This window comes from Oratosquilla oratoria, chromosome 1 (assembly GCF_046742065.1).
Source record: "Oratosquilla oratoria isolate Oo_2021 chromosome 1, ASM4674206v1, whole genome shotgun sequence".
Lineage (NCBI taxonomy): Eukaryota > Metazoa > Arthropoda > Malacostraca > Stomatopoda > Squillidae > Oratosquilla > Oratosquilla oratoria.
The window spans coordinates 61,812,718-61,832,717 of record NC_134777.1 but is presented as its reverse complement, the minus strand read 5'-3'; the positions used below and the strand labels follow the sequence as shown (position 1 = coordinate 61,832,717).

At 38.6% G+C, this 20,000-nt stretch overlaps 1 protein-coding gene across 11 annotated transcripts in view; it reads left to right on the top strand.

Annotated features, from left to right (window-relative positions):
- Positions 1-18,580, top strand: part of LOC143032379 (uncharacterized) — an 851,065-nt gene extending 832,485 nt beyond the window's left edge. For 3 of the 11 annotated variants that reach the window (XM_076197275.1, XM_076197470.1, XM_076197092.1), the window contains 6 exons: positions 7,116-7,135; positions 8,574-8,648; positions 10,329-10,416; positions 11,030-11,132; positions 13,101-13,151; positions 15,973-18,580. In XM_076197275.1, the coding sequence (XP_076053390.1) occupies positions 7,116-7,135; positions 8,574-8,648; positions 10,329-10,416; positions 11,030-11,132; positions 13,101-13,151; positions 15,973-16,447 (812 nt within the window). In that variant the 3' untranslated portion in view covers positions 16,448-18,580. Of the gene's footprint in view, positions 1-6,900; positions 7,136-8,573; positions 8,649-10,328; positions 10,417-11,029; positions 11,133-13,100; positions 13,152-15,972 lie in introns of those variants that run through there. The other 8 variants (XM_076197184.1, XM_076197522.1, XM_076197565.1 and 5 more) reach the window with 8 other exon arrangements.
- The last annotated feature ends 1,420 nt before the right edge of the window (positions 18,581-20,000 follow it).

Here is a 20,000-nt window from a genome sequence, read left to right as displayed (position 1 = left end):
TGACCTGAGATGCCACATCGTTTAACAAATCTCTTCTTTTCTTTACATGTACAACAATTACTCATATCACCTGCCATTTAATGAAAAAATCAATATGCATTTAGGATATTCCATGTTAACATACTCGGGGTAGTGGGCAGCTTCCGGTATATACTGAATGTTTTGATCCAGTACGTGACAACACGGCAGATAACACCTTGTGGGTCACGAGATAATGGAAATAGTATAGAAAGAAAATTAGAAATGAAGGAATAGAGAGAGATAGACATAACTAGAGGGTGGCTCAAGAATCAGATTTGTACTTATCTGTTAGGATGATCCTTGGCCGAGCGTGTTAAAGCGTCGCTACTTGCAGCGGAGGTGAGGGTGACAGCAGTTTGAACCCTGCTGTGAGGGGCACCGTCATAGTCTCCTGATAGGGTTGAGTTCGGGACGTTAAACCGAATTACCAGTCATCACCTATCTGTTAAGTGATATGTCTAGGTACAGTATAATAACACGAGTTTTACAAATAGATCAATAAATGAATAAATAAATAAATAAATGAATAGAAAAAAATAAAATAAAATATAATAAAATAAAATAAACAAGATAACCAAGAAAGACAGAAAATTTTGAAGACCAAATGTTTTGCTATGTAACATCAGCATAGTTCTCATCAAAATCCCTCAAATAAGACGATCAAAAAACCAGAAAGAAACACTAGAAGAATTCATATAGTACGTCCTTTGTCGAAACCATTCTGAGAGTCAGGGTGTAGGTAAGCAAACCGAAGAGATGCTTATAATTTTCTAAAAACAAATAGAAAAATAAATAAACAAGAAATTAAAGTTATGGTAGTAATAGGAGGTAAAAGCGGCCACTTTCTTTCAAATAATTGTAATGCAAACATTTAACATGACGGCAGGAGCACGCTGGTAGACAGAGCCGAAACCGTTTGCATAGACAGGGAGCCAGCACGGAAGCACAGTTTTCAAAAACGATCGGAGAATTCTGTCCGAATGAATAGTAAGGAAGAGATCAACAATTTGTCTATCTCCAAGACGGTCACGAATACAGATAGGTTGCTGGACTATCTGTTCCAGGTCATTTAGAATTTTTTTTTTAGCTAGCTCACGTACTGAATCAGTAAGCAAAGTGGTGAATATTAAAAACTCCTTATAGTATGTAAAGACTTGAGAGAAAGATTAGGATAGTGTTATCTGTAGAGAAAATTATGTAGTCAAAATTGTAGTGTTTGGTATTGGACAAAATAAACAGCACATTAGAATTTAGTGAAAAAACAAACAGATGGTGAAGAAAAATAGCCTTAGAAAGACGAGAGACAGGAAGGTTGTTGTGTATGTATGCACAACAGGCAGTTTTGGATCGGAAATTGAAATAGAGAAAGTTGAAGAAGACAGACTACATGTTGACCGACACCTGGGTTTCAGCGAAGAAGACTAAATGGAATTTTGAAGAGAAGAGTTGCTATTCAACAGAGAAACATTTTGAATGAAGGCCACAAATATTGAAAAATAAAAAAATAAAATAAAAAAGAGATCTAGAGATAGCATCGAGAAATCTCCCAAACTGAGAATGTTTTTAATCCTCTCCCCAACAAGAGACCCTGAGGCTAATTTAAGGGCATTATTAGAAAAAAAGGGAGATGTCGCGTGCTGTGATAACCAGTAGAAATATTTGGGACTACTCACTGCTACATCTGCAGCACGAAGAGCTGCAACGACGGGAAGTCAGTGACAAAGCAAACAGAAGAGAGAAAGAGGTCTCAAAAACTCCGTCACCTATTGCTGCTGCCTCTGTATTATGAGTATGTATTATGAGTATGTGTATCATTGACCAGTGTGGCTGTAAATGACAACCTACATATGTGCGTGTATGTGTGTGTGTGTGTGTGTGTGTGTGTGTGTGTGTGTGTGTGTGTGTGTGTGTGTGTGTGTGTGTGTGTGTGTGTGTGTGTGTGTGTGTGTGTGTGTGTGTGTGTGTGTGTGTGTGTGTGTGTGTGTGTGTGTGTGTGTGTGTGTGTGTGTGATTCACCACCATGGTCACCATGGTCTTGGATCACGTGTTGGGTTCCTGATCAACAGTTATTAACCTCCCGGATGAGAGATCAGAGCTCGTTTGACCGATCTATGGGTAATACTGCGACCATACACGCACACACACACCCAACTCCCCGCCCACGAGAGTTGGAGTAATAACCCGCAGCGCCGCGATATTGAAATTATTTCAGCCCTGGGCGGGATTCGAACCCGGATCGCCGTAATGGTAGGCGAGAATTCTAACCACCGCGCCACGAGGTTGTGTGTGTGTGTGTGTGTGTGTGTGTGTGTGTGTGTGTGTGTGTGTGTGTGTGTGTGTGTGTGTGTGTGTGTCTGTGATTCCGTGTGTCTAAGTCTGTGTGTGTCTGAGTCTGTGTGTACGAGCTTAGGCATAAATGTGTATATCTACGTTTATCTAGGTGTAGTTGTGTGTGTATCCATGAATATATTTGTGTGTTTTTAGTTTATTTTCAGTCTTTCCTGTGTTTATAAATTGCCTTTATATTCGGTTTTTAATGCCCGTTACCTTGTATTCACCTCTACATATGTTCTATCTGAAAGTTTTATACATAAAAACATGTGCAGTGTTTGCATTTTATTATTTATTTTCATAGAACTTTTTGAATGTAAACCATATGTTCAGGTTGACATAATCTGCAGGAACGTAAAATCCCATTAATAGTATCACAGTACTATTTCACTCTATCATCCCAAACATATATTTTTGGGATGTAAATATATTTTGGGTCGATTGAAAATTTTTCCTGGCCCCAGTATCTCTCTACCTCCCTTCCTTTCTCGTCCCTGCTCCCCCCTACCCCGTCCCTGTCCCTTCCCCTTCCCCTCTCCACTGTTCCTACGTCCCTTACCTTACCTCGCCCATTCCCCTGTCCCTCTTACCCCGTGCCTACCAATACATCCCTGTTACCTGTTCTTCCCAACCTTCCTACCCTGTGCCCCTTGTCTTCTACCTTCTTAACCCTACTGCCCCCCTTTCCTCCTCCTGCCCCCCCTTCTCCCCTTTCTCCGTCAAATCTGGTCGTCAATTCTCTCCGCTTGGGTTGGAATCCAGTAACTCAAGACCATAACTTCCAACGCACAACATTTGCCAAGGCATTGTAACACTACTGACCCGCCATCTGCAATCGAATCGTGTAACGCAATGACCCACCCCACTTTTTTTTTATATAACACAAATATGCTCTTGAACTGAAGAAGCTTTTCAATAGCCACTGACGTTCTGACGATCTTTAACTTATCGCTCAAAATTGCTGAAGGTTTTTTTTCGTTGAACAATGAGGAAAAAAAAAGTCTTCTGCAATTTTGAGCGATGAGGCACACATACTGTCAGAACGTCAGTGGCTATCCAGTTTAACAAAAATTGCATTAGAGAGAAGATTAATCCAAGAAACTTACTAAGTTACAATGCATTAGGATTTTATATCATTGATACAGATGTTTATGAACTTGATGATAAAAACCATTGTTGCCACCGAATATTAATTTTTCTTTATTTTAAATTAAGAATTTAATTGTAAATTATGAATTTAATTGTCCTTTAATTAATAATTTCAAGTGTTTGGAGATCTGATATTGTTCGTATTGACAATAGGATTATTTTATTTATTTTATTGTTTATTTATTAGTATATCTATTTCTTTATCTATTTATTTGATCATTTTCATTTATCTATTTATTTATTTTATCATTTTTATCTATTTATTCATTTATCTTATAATTTTTATCTTTATTCATTTATTCACTCATTCATTTACATAATTTCATTTTTTCATCTTTATTTTCTCTACAGTATCTATTATGATTTTTTTCTATGTTGTTCAATAGGCTGTATCTATTTATTTGATTATTTTCATTTATCTATTTATCTATTTCATCATTTTAATCTATTTATTAATTCATTTTATCATTTTTATCTTTATTCATTTACTTATTCATTCATTTATATAATTTCATTTTTTCATCTTTATTTCTTTTCTCTATCTGTTATGTTTTTTTTTTATGTTGGTCAATAGGCTGCTTTAGGAATTAGATTCTCACCCTTAAATGTGGAGGAATATCTCTGTTTACAGTAACTTCCTGTAGAGGCCATGAAGCCGAGTTCACTTCTACAGGCACGAGGCCTAAAAGAAGTTACAGCGTCAGGGACCCCACCCACGGTACAATTTGATCTTGAGGCCGCCGGACAGCCCTGGTAGGATCCGATTACATTGGATCGTGGATGTACTGATTTTCGTTTGACCGACTGACATATACGATGCAATCTGGTCGGATCCGACCAGATCTGTCCGGCGGACTCAAGGCCAGATCGTAACGTCGATGGGCCCCTAAGAACCGACCACTAGGAACTTGTTTGAACTGAACGGGATGTGATCTCGGGACCCTCACCTCAGCAGAATTAAGCTATTACGTGTATGACCACTATAGAGACATCATTTTTTTTTTTTTTTTTTTTTTTTCTCTCAATGCCAAAGCGCTTGAATGTCAAAGTATGTGTGAGTCTGTGTGTCTGGGTCAGGTTCAGTGAGTTTTAAGTGTTATTGTCAGTTTTGTTGTATTTGACAAATGGTTTATTCGGATTTTTATCTATTTATTTCAATGCTATATTTCAAATCGAAGAAATATATATGCACGCACTTACATACACACACACACACGTACATATTCACGTACATACACACATACACACACACACACACACACACACACACACACACACACACACACACACACACACACACACACACACACACACACATAAAAATGTTCATTTATTTTGTTTATAACATATATATGTCCTGTTTAAATAAGAAAAATCAGTGACACATATACGAGTGCGCATATACATATACATGTGTGTATAATGATAACATTATTATATTGTGGAATAAATTCCATTTTGTGACATTTGATCCCACATGTATACATTATGATCTTTCCTCTCCTTTACCAAATGCACTATCCTCCTCATCCTCCCCTCCACTCCCCTCCCTCGAAGAAGACCTAAACTCGGATTCACTTTATATCTTGATTTACAGAAATTAAATGCAAAATATGTTTACATTTAGGGCCAAAATGTATTTTTAATAGGACAAATGTATTTTCTTTTTAAAAAGATTATTGTAACTATTTCTTTACAATCGTAAATGTTTACGATCGTAGATATATGTTTACGATCGTGAACATTTGCTTACAATCGTAAAAGTTTTCTGAATTCGAGTCATGTTCTTCCCGTTTGGGTGAAAACATCTACTCCCCTATTAAGACACACATCCGTCAACGCTATCACTATCTTATGAGACACACTCCCTATCTCTAAGACACACCATTTCTAAGACACACTTACTATACCTAAGACACGCCTACCATCTCTAAGACACATTTACCAACTCTGAGACACACTACCCGTCTCTAACCTCTACCCCCCCATCTTTAAGTCACACTCATCTGTAAGGCACACTACCCATCACTAAGCTACACTTCCCATCTCTAAGACACAATTTTTCTTTAAGACACACCTCATCATGTTGAAGAGACATTTGCTCTCTCTAATAAACACCTCATGGCTTTCAGACACACTCTCCACATCTAAGTCACACTCCCCATCTCTAAAGTACACTCTCCAGCTTGAAGATACATACACCCATCCCGAAGACACATTCCTCCTCTATAAGACACACTCTATGTTTTAAGACACACTCACCTTCTTTAATACAAGCTCATTTCTAAGATATTCCCCATCTTTAAGACACACTATATATTTCTTAATATTGTTTAGCTCTGAAACAATTATTCTCAAGACACATTCATATTCTTTAAGATACATTCCCCACATCTAAGACACTCTCCTAACCTTTAAGAAATACTAACCCTCCCTAAGACACAGTATCCATTGCCAAGACACGAAAGCCATTTCTCTGTAAAAAATAAAAAAAATAAATCATATTTCTGAGACACATTCCATATATCTAAGGTAATCTTTCTATTTCTAAGGGACTTCCCACTTTTAAGACACATTGAACAATGTCCAGCTCTCTAAGACACACTGCCTATTCTTAAGACACACTACCCATATTTCTGAGGCATACTACATATGTGTAAGGCACACTTGCTATTTCTAAGACACAATATCTGAGGTATTCCTATGTGTCTTCATCTTTAAGACACATGACCAATCTCTAAGGCACACTCCCAACCTCCAGGATACACTCTCCGTTCCCGACACTTTTACAATCTCTAGTACATGTTTTTTTTATCTGTAAGGCACAACTTACATCTCTAAAAAATACTATCTCTAAGACACACTATCTCTGTCAAACTTTCCATCTTGAAGACAGCCTTTCTCAGTAAGACACGTTCTTCATTTCTAAGACACGTTCATAGTCTTTAGGACACAGTCCCTGAATCTAAGACATACTCCCTATGCCTCATATCCTCATGCATCATGGGAGTACTCTCACTCTCCACAACTCTAATCTGTGTCAGCGAACTCCCTGGGTGAGCAACTTTCACCCAAATTCCCCCAAGACTCTTAGTCCTCACCTTTCGAAGAAGATAGGGAACATACTCCCTTGTTCCCTTGCGCTATACACTCCCCCGTGGGTGTGGTAAATTCACCCAAACGAAGCCACGTCCCACATCAGTGAATGAATGGAGTACAACTCCCTCCCCCAATACTCCCTCGCCTCTTCCCAAATACTTTTCACTGACTGTGGGTGCACCTCCCTTTGCCTGTAGAATTCCACGCACTCCTCATATACTTCACTCAGTGATTTAGGGGAGTACCACTCCCCCCCCCTCCTCGCCCCTCCTCTATTACCTAAAGCCTCACGTTCACCAGTGGGTGTGATCCCTTCACCCAGAAAAAGGGTGCCTGGAGCCGGGTGAACTGTTGGGCGGGATTTGGGTGTGCACGGACTTCACTTGGGGGCGGCTGTGTCGCCCAAAGTGTTCCCCTGGCCATATTCTCCTTACCTCTCCAACATCTCCTCTAACTCCACCACCGTCTCCACTCTATATCTGCTCCACGGCGACTGGACGGTGGATGCCCAGCAGCACACTCCCTCTCTGCACGCGTAAGTATATGTGAAACCACTTTTTATCCTTCTGTCCCTGTCGTCTATCCCTCCACCCGCCTGGTTAGGTCCGACCGTGTGGCGTGGGTAGATAGCATGGGAAGCCGGGGTTAGAGATAATGATATAGTGATTTTTTTTTCGCATCCGACCTAGATATGGATCAAAAGGTCTCCTGTCGGCATGCTCCGCCTTTGTAATCCTTTGTAATCCTTTGTAGTGCCAGGATTTTGGAATATGGGGTTTGTTGTAACCGGGTTTTAGAGTAATGAGTTGTTGTTTTTTTTAAGTGAGGTTGCAGAGGTAAGTGATTGCTTATAAAAGGCGATAATGTGTTTTAATGGCAATATATTTAAGCGTATGTTCTCAGACTCTGTTGTTACAGTAGTCCTTGATAACTCTTTGAATAAAATCGTATTTTGTTTGCCAGAACAACATGTATAAGTCATGCAACTGGTTATTAAGGGCTCATCAAAATACATTACAGTGATTTAATTCGGAGTGTCTCACAGCTGAATGAAATAGACCGACAATAGAAATGAGAAAATTAATCATAAGGTTAATCAAGGTTGATCTGATTAATAAGGTTAATCATCAGATCAAGGACTACAAAGAATTTTGGTTAAAGCAAATTAAAAAACGCTAAAATTTAGCTTTTTGTGCTAATGTAGTATCAGAGCGCTTGAAGACTGTATCCAATTGAAAATGTTTTAAGTATAGTAGCAGGAAAGTAGTGAAAAATTACTGTAGATTTCTTTAAAGTAAAAGATGTCTGTCATTATATATATATATATATATATATATATATATATAAGACACATCCATGTATATATTTAAATCACGCTTGATTTTATATCTAAAGTATGTTTATGTGTTTATCGTTTGATACTTCTATATGTATAAATTTGCTTCCCTGTTTGTATTCATCTCTGCTTGCTGTTGTCTTTTAGTATCAGTAAATACGTATATGTTGTGGGCATTAATCTTCACTCTAGTTCTTCAGTGGCAGGTAATTAAAAAAAAAAAAAAAAAAATCATCATCCCACTGCCACGTAGTGGAAAATGAAAAACCCATGGTAGGGCAAAGCTCTGTCAGCTGCGGCAAGCCGCGCTTTTTTTCAACCCGACGTTGGTTCGCCTCCCCGCCTGGCCAGGGCTGTCCACAAACAACGCAGCAATTCCGCAGCGGGTCCTGGGACCAGAATTCAAGACCACCTGCTCATAAATTTAAAAAATTGTATCCACCGGGCTACCGCGCGGCCCCAAAAAATATATAATATAAATAAATCTATGAGATGGTAAATAACCGATTAATGTCATATATTTACAACCAAAAGACATACGACACCCACAACTCATAATAAGCCACCCGCTACTGAAGAACTTACAAGTGAAGGGAAGTGTACATATGCTTTTTATTGACTCTGAGCTGGTTTACAGCATTCGTTGGACGCGGGCCGGGTTCTAGCTGTATGCCCGGATTTGAACAACGGAAAACCCATCCAGATGTATGCTGTAAGTAAATTCACATACTGTAAATATTATCCCTATGCTCTGAGTATATCTTCCTAATACTAGTTTCTTGTGTATGTCTCACGTATAAAGTATATTGCGTAAGTAAAGATTGACAAAATATGGAGATGGGGGTGGCAGATGAAATTTTAAGGCTGGAGCATAGAATCTTATTTAGTATCAGACGTTTTGACGTCTTGGGTCTTCTTCAGTGGACTGATGACAAAAGAAAACCACGTTGTTGACCGACTTGAAGTCTTCTTCTGTCATCAGTCTACTGAAGAAGTCCCAAGACTTCATACTCTAGCCTGAAAGTTTCACTTGCCACTTCACCTCCATATTATTATGTAATTATATCATATGTTATATTCTGTATTGTACTGTATTGTCGATCTGAATACATCTCGTCTTGCAAGTGTATCCTATCCTGTGAATGTTCATCATGCTGTAAGTCCTGTACTGTAAGCATATAAAAATATTTCATGCTCTAAAAACCCCATGAGATAAGTTAAATCTATGCTGGTGCTGTGCATAAACATATTAGAATGATTAGGTTATAAATAGAATAAGTCCGTTTTCTTTGATAGTTAATTTTTAAACGGGGAACAACAATCCCGTAGATTTATGTATATAATTCCTTCTTTCTTTTTTTCTTTCTTTCCTTCCTTCCTTCCTTCCTTCCTTCTTTCTTTCTTTCCTTCCCTCCTTCCTTCCTTCCTTCCTTCCTTCCTTCCTTCCTTCCTTCCTTCCTTCCTTCCTTCCTTCCCTCCTTCCCTCCTTCCCTCCTTCCTTCTTTCCTTCCTTCCTTCCTTCCTTCCTTCCTTCCTTCCTTCCTTCCTTCCTTCCTTCCTTCCTTCCCCCTTCCTTCTTTTCTTCCTTTTTTATTTGCTGTATTCATTTGTGTATGTTTTATGTTAATTTCTTTAGTTATTTTTTATGTATTATATATCTGTTCAGTTAATGTAGAAACTTTTGTATATATATACATAAGTTCTTCTGCACGTTGAGACGAAAAGATTAGATAACTTTATGAATGGGGATGATAGGTGGCAGTGGGTAGGAAACTACTTAGTGTAAGTCTTATGATCTCCCCAGTCGTCTTCATTCTTATCTCGTTTTATTTTTATTTTTCCCATTTGCTCCTCTACTATGAAGAATTGAGTTTAATAGTAACGACTTTCAGTAGACATGAGCACATTGGGCAAATGTGAGGGCCCTGTGCTGTCCTTTGTAGAAAAAAAAATCTGGATTTAATTTCTCTTGACAAACTTAGCCTACTTCATAGGTGTCTTGGTTTGGGCAGGTGGCAGTCATCATTGCCTAATCCTATGATTAAAATATCACAGACAAGAATAAAATCAACTGACGACAGTCAGAGTAAAGGTAAAAGGACCGTACAGTATGGAAGTTTTTTTTTTTCATATATATATATATATATATATATATATATATATATATATATAACGCAGTCATGCAGACATGGACCTACAGGCGCACGCGACTACAGGTAATTATAATTAAGATAAGATATAAAAGAAACTTAATTTACCAAAGGCTAACATAATATATTCATATACATCACATTCAACCTACATTTGCCTCGTTCTTTCCATAATTCGGCAATGGCTCCGCCATCCTCCTGACGGCTTCCTTGGCGATGTTCCTGGTCTTCGTCCTCCACAGTGGCGTGTGCCCCTGGGATGTACCGTGGTCGACACCAATCCTCCTGCCTTCCCTGTCCAGTGGGGTCCTACGCCTACGCGTACGGGAGGTAGGTCCTCTTGAGATCCTATGACATAGGATGCCAGATAGGAAGTCCCAAGGTCTGCTTTGTGTGTGTGTGTGTGTGTGTGTGTGTGTGTGTGTGTGTGTGTGTGTGTGTGTGTGTGTGTGTGTGTGTGTGTGTGTGTGTGTGTGTGTGTGTGTGTGTGTGTGTGTGTGTGTGTGTGTGTGTGTGTGTGTGCGCGCGCTTTGATTATTGTAAGCTTACTAGTGGTGGCTGAGTTGACTAGATCCCACAGTGGATGGAAAAGAAAAGAGGAGCAAGGAGAAGAAAGAATAGGATGTTATGAATTGAAAAAAATATATAAGGAGAGGAAAAAAAAAGAGATAGCGAGAACGAGGTAAAAAAATAAAAGAGAAAGACTTTATTCTTCAAATTAAACAAAACAAAAAATCCTTGTTTATGTGCTGGTGGCGTAATCAGAAGCCTCGTATTCACCTATTAGTGAGTTCGAATCCCGCACTCCTCTCCGATTCTCAGCAGTGACTGTTACCTACCCGAAGACTCCAAGCGCACGGAGCAAAGGTGACGGCTTCGGCAGCAGCTATTCAGCGTCTCGTGGCGTAGGGTCCTGACCCTTATCTTGTGTCTTCGTTCACAGCGAGCGGTGCCTCACCTGCGGCCACGGGAGGACGACGACGCACACCGGCAGTGATTCATCATCCCTCTGCTTACAATCGACGTCCCCATCCGCGAACCTCAAGGTAAGTAACAACCCCGCATCCACACCTCCTCTTCCTCATCATCGTCTTCCCCTTCCTCCTTCTCCTACTCCTCCTCCACCTCCTCCCCTTCCTCCTTCTCCTACTCCTCCTCCACCTCCTCCCCTTCCTCCTTCTGCTACTCCTCCTCCTCTTCCTCCTCCACCTCCTTCGCCTACTCCTCCTCCTCCTCTTCCTCTTCCCCCTCTTCTTCTTCTCCTCCTCTTCCTCCACCTTCTTCTCCTACCCCTCCTCCTCCAGCTCCTCCTCTTCCTCCTCCCCTGCTCCTCGCCCTCTTCTTTCTTCTTCTTCTCTTCCTCCTCCTCCTCGTCCTACTACTCTTCCTCCTCCACCCCATCCTCGCACTTACGTACATACACGTAAGTAACCACTTACAACTCCGATCCACGTTAACATGGTTAAATGATAACAAGAAACAGAAAATCGTGGGCAATTAACTCAAGACATAACACCTGACACAAAATATTTTTAGACACAAAACATGACTTTCTTCTCTATCTATTCCATTTTTTTTTTTTTTTTAACTTCTTCTTTGTCTTTCACGACTAGATTGAGGATCTCCTTTCTTAGTCCGTCTATCCTTCTCAAGTAAACAAATATGATAACAGATGCCAACCTTTACTATATATCCTTTACCGGGTCGTAATATTTCACTGTAGCGCCAGATTATATAACAGATGCCAAATTTTACTATATGTACCTTCCAGGGCCGAAATTTTTTACTATGGCTCCAGATTATTTATATTTTGAGAGATGCCATCTCCGTTTTAGAGTTTAGTCTACCTCAGCTTAACCCATTAAACTTCGATGACAAGATTCCTGTCATTTGGTCAAATAAAACAAAAACAAAAAATCATAAAACACCAAAATGTTTGATCAAACACCAGAAAAATATGACGTCAGTCGATTGACCGCACGAGGACTGACGTCATACTTTTCTGGGGTTTGATCAAACATTTTGGTGTTTTATGATTTTTTTTTTTTTTTTTTTTTTTTTTTTTTTTTTTTTTTTTTTTTTTTTTTTTTTTTTTTTTTTTTTTTTTTTTTTTTTTTTTTTTTTTTTTTTTTTTATTTGACAAAATAACAAGAATGTTGTTATCGGAGTTGAATGGGCTAACCTCTTCATGGGTTCCATGGTCTTGATATTCATCTGTCGCCAGACAATTCCATTGATTTAAGGAGATGCGTCGTGTACCCGGTAGAGGATATTTGTCAAATGATAATCATATTTAACACAATAAAATCCTGATCTTTTTTTCTAAATTGAAAAAAAAATAAACATGTTTGTCAATAAATAACAAGACTTAACTGATCATTCCAAATAACAATTTACTCTTATGTACTAATGTGGACACATGCACTTAATCCATGGTACATTAAGAATACAAATATATATCTGATCAATGTTAAATGAGTAAAATCATTTGTATAAACATCATTGTTATAAGAAAAGTGGAGCATATGTCTGTTCCATGCCCAAAGACAAGTGACATATTTGTATTCTTCTAATGTAGCATGGGTCTGGTTTTTGTCCCTAGTACTACCATATTCCCGTTTATAACCAAACTTAATCTAATTAGACCTGATTACATAATTAGTTTGGTTAACTGTCCTCCCCTCCAAGGTAAAACCCTGGACAAGATTTCAGTATTTCAGGAATGAAGGAATCCTTATTAAATGGAACTCATTCAGTCCAGTCCTTTGGTTCAGTCTTTTAGCTGAATGAAAAAAAAAATGGTGTGGGCAATACGTTGATGAAGTTAGGAAGAATTCATTTCTTCTCATTCCTAACCATTCTCAGACAATTGGTACCTCTGCCTGATAACAGATAGTTGGTATCCTTGCCTGAAACAAATACACTAGGTACTTCTGCCTCGTACCAAAAAATTGGTATCCCTGCCTAATATAAAAAAATTGGTAACCCTGCCTAATGCCAAGTGTCTTCCCTAGCGGCCATACTCGGGCAAAATACAACAAGTTTGGAAGATCTCGCAGCCGTAGGTGGGTAACTAGTGGGTGTGGCTAAAAAGAGACACGCCCACCTCCTCGCTGACGCTGTAATATTGAGCTATTGTCTGCTGTGTCTGACGGCCGGAGTATATGAGAAAGAAATAAGAATAAAAAAAAATAAAATAAAATAAAATAAAAATGGGGACGATACCCTCCCACACAGAAAAAGCTATCTGGCAACCCAGGGTGGTGTTTTGCCTGGTGTAATGATATAATCTTTTTCATTATATTTTCTGTCATTAGAGTCTGCAGAAGTAATGAACTCATTCAAGTAGCAAAAGGACAATCAAGGTTGCCAGATAATCTTCTATCTTCAGGAAAGAACCTCACCCCTCCCCCGCCTATTCTTTCCATAAGTTGTCATACTACGGCCGTTGGAAGTAGTTGTAGTTGTAGACGTAACAACATCCTCTTAGAGCTTCCGTCACCCCTGTTAGAGCCCAGGCGCAGCCTAAGGAGTTTCGGGGGAGAGAGACTGCCTCCTCTAGGGCTCAGGACGTTGTTTCTGTAACCTGCTGGAGTTGCTATACTGAAGAGTGCTTGATAGACGCTTAGATTTTTTTTTTCTCTTATCAAAAAGGTGCTTAATGCTGTAATATAATATATGCCACAATGGAACCCCGGGACAGCGCTCTTGGTTGATCCAAGTGTGAATTTCCCATTGCGGGACACAAGAAATGAGTGTCAGTATTAATGCTTGATACGTAAGCACTATCTATGTTAGTGCCATGTCAGGTATGCCTGTTTTTTTTTTGTTTTTTTGTTATAGATACCACAAACAAAGTTATGCCAACATCTTCCTACTACATGCAATATTTCCCTTACGATAAAGACTTCAGTATTCACTTAGAAAATCTTTTGGGTAAGATGGACCTCACCCTTGTCCTTAAAATTCCTTCTCGGGTTCTTGGTAGTGTGGTAGGCTACAATGGACTATATTATAGTTCTGATTGGCCATAGGTACTTTCAACACCAATACATATATCGCTGTGATCAGGCATACGACCTACCAAGAAGTTAAATTGATAGTTTATGGAAGATTTATGAAAGTTTGTGAAAGTACACTGATCTCATCTCCCTAAGTAATGTATTCATAAATCTTCCTAAAGTACTGTGATTACCCCACTTTAAATCTAAAGGTTGTTATAACGTAGTATGTTGTTGTAAGTGATAATTACTTTGCCTTTAATATGGTAGTATTGTGTTATAACTGATAATTATTTACAATTACTCTACCTGACATATATATTTTCACAAGACTAAAAGTTTGGTTCTTTATATACTTATCTGCCTTTTGTTCTCAAGATAAATGCTCCTAAAATCTCACTTAAGTAGAACGACAATACTTAGCGTGGTTTAAGGAGTTTAGACTTAATATCTGTTTATCAGTAATGTTCAAGTAACCTTATTGATATTAATCGTGTCAGATAGATACCGATTATCCTAGAAAAGCATGGAAAAAGCATAAAGTGAATTCTGATTAATTGACATACACACGTACCAAAATAGCTCTTCTTCCTTACAACGGGAATGGCTAACTCAAAGCTTACACACACCCTACACACACCCAACACACACCCTACAACCATCAAAAACACATGTAACATTAAGAAGGTCAGTATTGTAAAAAAAAAAAAAAAAAAATGTGCTATGTGCGTGCCCTTAAGAATACGACTCTAAGAATGACTGCGTCATTGATTTCTTCTCAAATCATACCCATACATTGTAGTACATCAGTGCAACGTACAGAAGTTATTACGTAAAATACCTCAGCAAATTATGGGTTTTAATGAAATATGAATCATTTTAGAATGGGATGTTTTGTTTTGTGTTAGCATGCTACCAGCCCCACTACTGGAGGCTACATGATGATGACGTCATATCGCCTCTATTTTTCTGACTCTCCATCGCGACAGACATTTGTTTCATAATATCATTTGTGTAGAGACTCCAATTACTAATGAAAATATGTGTATTTACCAAAAACAGCATCAGTGGTTACTAATATGTAACTTGTGTACATAATATTACAGAGTTCATACTAATATATATTTGGACTAATAATGAAAATAACATTTTCCTTATATGGCTTACTTCTTATAGCCTGTATCCTTTTTTTTTTATATAAGTAGCAAGCCAGAATGACCAAAACTTATGACTTTCTAAACAGATGTTTTTTATATATATTGTTTGAATGAATATGTACATATATGTGTGTGTGGGTGCATGTGTGTGTAAATACTCGTTTCTTTATAGTCCATCGAAAGCTACATTATCTCTGACTAACATTAACGTATGTTGAGAATTTGTATTTGCAAGAGACCTACAGTTTTTAAATTGACAATTTGAAACCAGTATTTAAATCCTTGAAATTGTGTTAGTTCCCCAAACCAAAGGATCACTGTATTCTTTCATTGCTAAGTTCATCAACCCTAAGTGCACATTAAACGTTCTATTTTTTTTTTTTCTAAAAATAATGTTAATTTTTTATCGGGATTTGTAAACGCTAATTTTTCTTTGTTCTTTTTCCTAAAAGTTGTTGATTTTTTTTCTTGATTTTTGCATACGTTAACTTTTCCATGGCTTTGATTAGGTTTTTTTTTCCACAAATGTTAATTTTCCATTTGTTTTTATCAACGCTGGATTTTTTCAGTCATCACACACGTTGAATATTTTTCAATTTTGATAAACGTTGTTTTTCATTCTTAACTATTAAGAACGTCAGCTTTCTTTAGTTTTAACAAACGTTATTAACGTCCCACTTTCTCGACTACGGAAACGTTTGTTAATTATTTTTATTTTTTCCCTCCAGCAGCAGTCCTCGTCGAGGCGACGTCTCGGCTCCTTACCATGATCACGCCGACCCAACCCCCGCCCACACGCCCAGCAAACCACCCTCATCCTCTTCCTCCTCTACCTCCTCCTCCTCCTCCTCCACCTCTTCTTCGTCAACCTCCTCAGCCTCCTCCCACCCCTCCTCCTCTGCCCCTGCATCTCCGCCCGCCATTCCCGCTGCCCCGTCTCTCCCGACGAGTGGGTTAGGGGTTCTCGCTATGGCCGCGTCTAGGGTGAGCGGGTCTTCGACTCCACAAGGCTTCAGAAGTAACGCCCTGGCTCATGCTACTTCGGCAGGAGGTTCTCCACTCTCCCGCTACCTGGAGACCTACGCATCCGCCTTCAATCAACCCGATCAGCAAGGGGCTGTGGCCAGCGCGCAGGCTGTGGGTTCTTTAGGCAACACGCAGGCACTCGCGCATGCGCATGCCAGACTCTACAACTATGGGTGAATACTGCGCTCGCTCGCGCCATGGGGGCAGAGCGAGTCGACCTGGCCACGTGACGTCACAAAATTGAGCGTCGACGACGTCATGGCGTCACTGAAGGTCGGAGTCGGTTCCAGGGTATAGGGTAACTACAGGGTTGCTGCGTCGACTGGAGTGACGTTATCATGCGTCACCATGACGTCACCATGTGTCACAGTGACGTCAAAATGATGTCATCATGCGTGACATTGACGTCATGCCTTGACTATAGAATGGATATGGTAGACAGAAGGGGCAATTGTGATCCGGGGAATGAGATGGACATTTGAAATACCGCGAGTTTCTTGAGGCAATATGGTTATCGGCGTTGAATGTGTGTGCGTGTGTGTGTGTGTGTGTGTGTGTGTGTGTGTGTGTGTGTGTGTGTGTGTGTGTGTGTGTGTGTGTGTGTGTGTGTGTGTTTTCGTGTCCGTATGTATTAGATATGTTAGTTTATTAGCAAAGATAACTAATAGCTCTAGCAAGAGCGGTCCAATAGTCAAACCACCTTTGGTCATGAATTGTAATATAAAGGTCTGAAAATGTCACATCTGCGATATCGTGTGTGTGTGTGTGTGTGTGTGTGTGTGTGTGTGTGTGTGTGTGTGTGTGTGTGTGTGTGTGTGTGTGTGTGTGTGTGTGTGTGTGTGACGCCCCTATTTGCTAACAGACGACTCACTTCATACTTCTCAGAAACCAGGATTTGTGGTTTGCAGAAAATCTGTCACAGCTAAAGAAGATTCGAATCAAGGCTACCAATTATCAGTCAGGCAGTGCCACTAATTTCTAGGTCGTTCCATATGGCTACCAGTGTTCCGTGAATCAGCCAGAAAATTATGATGATAGAAATTAAAGAACTGAAAATAAAGATGTGTGTGTGTGTGTGTCAGCAATAAAAACGTTGGGACCAGTTACGCAAAGTTGTCGACCAACCACAAAACTATGGTCCAGGCACAAAAATGTGACCCGGTTACAAAAAAGTGGACACAGCCACAAAAATGTGGACACAGACACAAAGAAGTGGACCTAGCCACAAAAAGTGGACCCTGCAACAAAAAGTGGACCCTGCAACAAAACGTGGACCCTGCAACAAAAAGTGGACCCAGCCACAAAAAAGTGGCCCGTCCACAAAATAATCAGACATACTCATAAGGTGTTTCAAATCAGCGTCTGAAGGTCAAGATTGTCCACAAGGATAGAAACGCTGGTGAATTACAGCCCAGCGTCCGGCGTCTGTGCATGCGCTCAAGAGCCATCGCCGAGGGCTATTTTCACCAGACTCCATACTAAGGCTTTATATTCATTTCCTAATATGTACCAACAATAAGCTGTATGTATGTAATGTTGATTAAGCTATTGTGTTATTTTCACCACGTTCCAGTCTAAGGCTTCATGGAATTCTGAGTTTGAGATTTTCTCTTTTTTTTTCATATCATTAAGTCTGTGCATTGTATAGCTTTCTGAGTAAATACACCATTAATGCATTAATTTTACAAATGAATATTGCTTTGATCAAGTGACAGTCCAATTCAGTCCAATGGTCCATCATTCATCTGACCAAAATGCTTCCTCCTTGGCTGCAACACATTGCAATGCACCACGTCGCTGGATCTATTCATTGTCTCCTACAAATTTATTCTCATTAATCTTATGACGTAGGTTCTGTTCTCATCATCTCTAAAGGCTAGGTGACGTCACCTAGATTAAACGTTCCCTCATTCTAAGCAAAACTCTTAGAATGAGGTCAACGTCAAACTACAACAAGCTTAGTCTCCTCTCCCTACGCGGATGACGCCAACATCAACTCCTTCGATCTCGATATCTTTCCATCGCATTAAGGGTGTCGCACGCAGCCTTAGGGATCTTCTTCTCGACCTTAACGACTTGCGCAGTGATTTGTGCTTCGCCAAAGTATTTATAGTAACGGAAGCTAATGCTTCCTTCCACAGTCTCCCCCCCCCACACTTTTTTTTTGGGGGGGGGGGGTTGGACTTTTCTGTTAACAACTCCTCTTCTTTCCAAAAACACTCCATTACCCTCCCGCCCCTCAAAAGGGGTCTTTGTTTGATTTTCATACAAGAGGTTATATCAAATCACTCATTTTCCTTTGCATATATATATACAGTGTATATACATATATATTATATATATATATATATATATATATATATATATATATATATATATATACATATATATATATATATATATATTACTGCGTACATCCAAACCTTACTCATAATACGTTGGCCCATTACAAATATACTTTCCTTAAGTATTTGATATAATTCTATATATAATAGTTTTTGTATCATTCACGTGAATGTTAAACTGAATTAAAGTTGAAGCAATGGTGGCTGTATTTGTCCACTTTTAATATATCGTGGGTTACGTTTGGGTGACTACAGAAATGTATGTATGTATACATATATGTATACATGTTTGAATACATGTATGTATATATGTGTAATGAATCTTATCATCATCTTGACTTATGTGTTCATAAAGTGTGAACTCACTGCCAGTAATACGTAAGAGACTTCGTAATTGCCTTTTTTTTTCTTTCAGTGTCAGTGGTAGAACAAGTTACTTGTAACTTTTCAAATGTCTGAATCATCGCCTGTGACATAGCAAGGTGGGAGGGACTTTGATAGTGATAGAAATCAGTAATAATAGATATGTAGATTTTTGCATTTATTATCTTGGAGTAGGTTTGTAGTAAGATAAAGTGTTGTAATGGTCCTTTTTTATTTACTGATTACCTCGGGATATTGTTTTAATGATCTGTGATGATAAATGCACAGGAAGGTATTTTTGCGTTGTTTATGAAGACTTCCTTTACTTGATGTTAACGAAGGTCTGCCTAATCACCATGATGCACTGTAATTTTTCTTTTTTCTAAAAAAAAAAAGAAAATATTATGTAAACAGACATCTTGACAAAGCGTGGCGTGAATTACTGATATATATATATATATATATATATATATATATATATATATATATATATATATATATATATATATATATATATATAATTTTTTTTTTTTTTTTTTTTTTTTTTTTTTTTTTTTTTTTTTTTTTTTTTTTTTAGAAAAATATTAATGATTGAACATTTTTCCGTAAATGGTGCTACTCCCTGTGTGGTCACAAATTAATGTGATCATCTGTTATTTACCTAAATTAACCGTTGTTCAAGACTTGATCCCGTGATGGGTTTGAACACCGTTCCTTCTCACTTTACTGAAAAATAAAAAAAAAATTAAAGAACACTTTAGAAAACTGATTTTTCAAGACTCCATGCCATTCTTACCACCAATTGTCTATCACAAAAAAAAAATAGATAAAAATATACAGGTTAACTAGTTAATGAGTGAATAAGAATTAATAGTTTAAGCATTGATAGTTCAAGACTACATACTCTAAAGACACCATTGCAACTAAGATAATTTCTAGTAAAGATTGAGATTTAGAACTTCCAAAAATTGACAGCATCTAAGTACCGCATTTCTAGTGAGAAATTATCTATTGACAAAAGT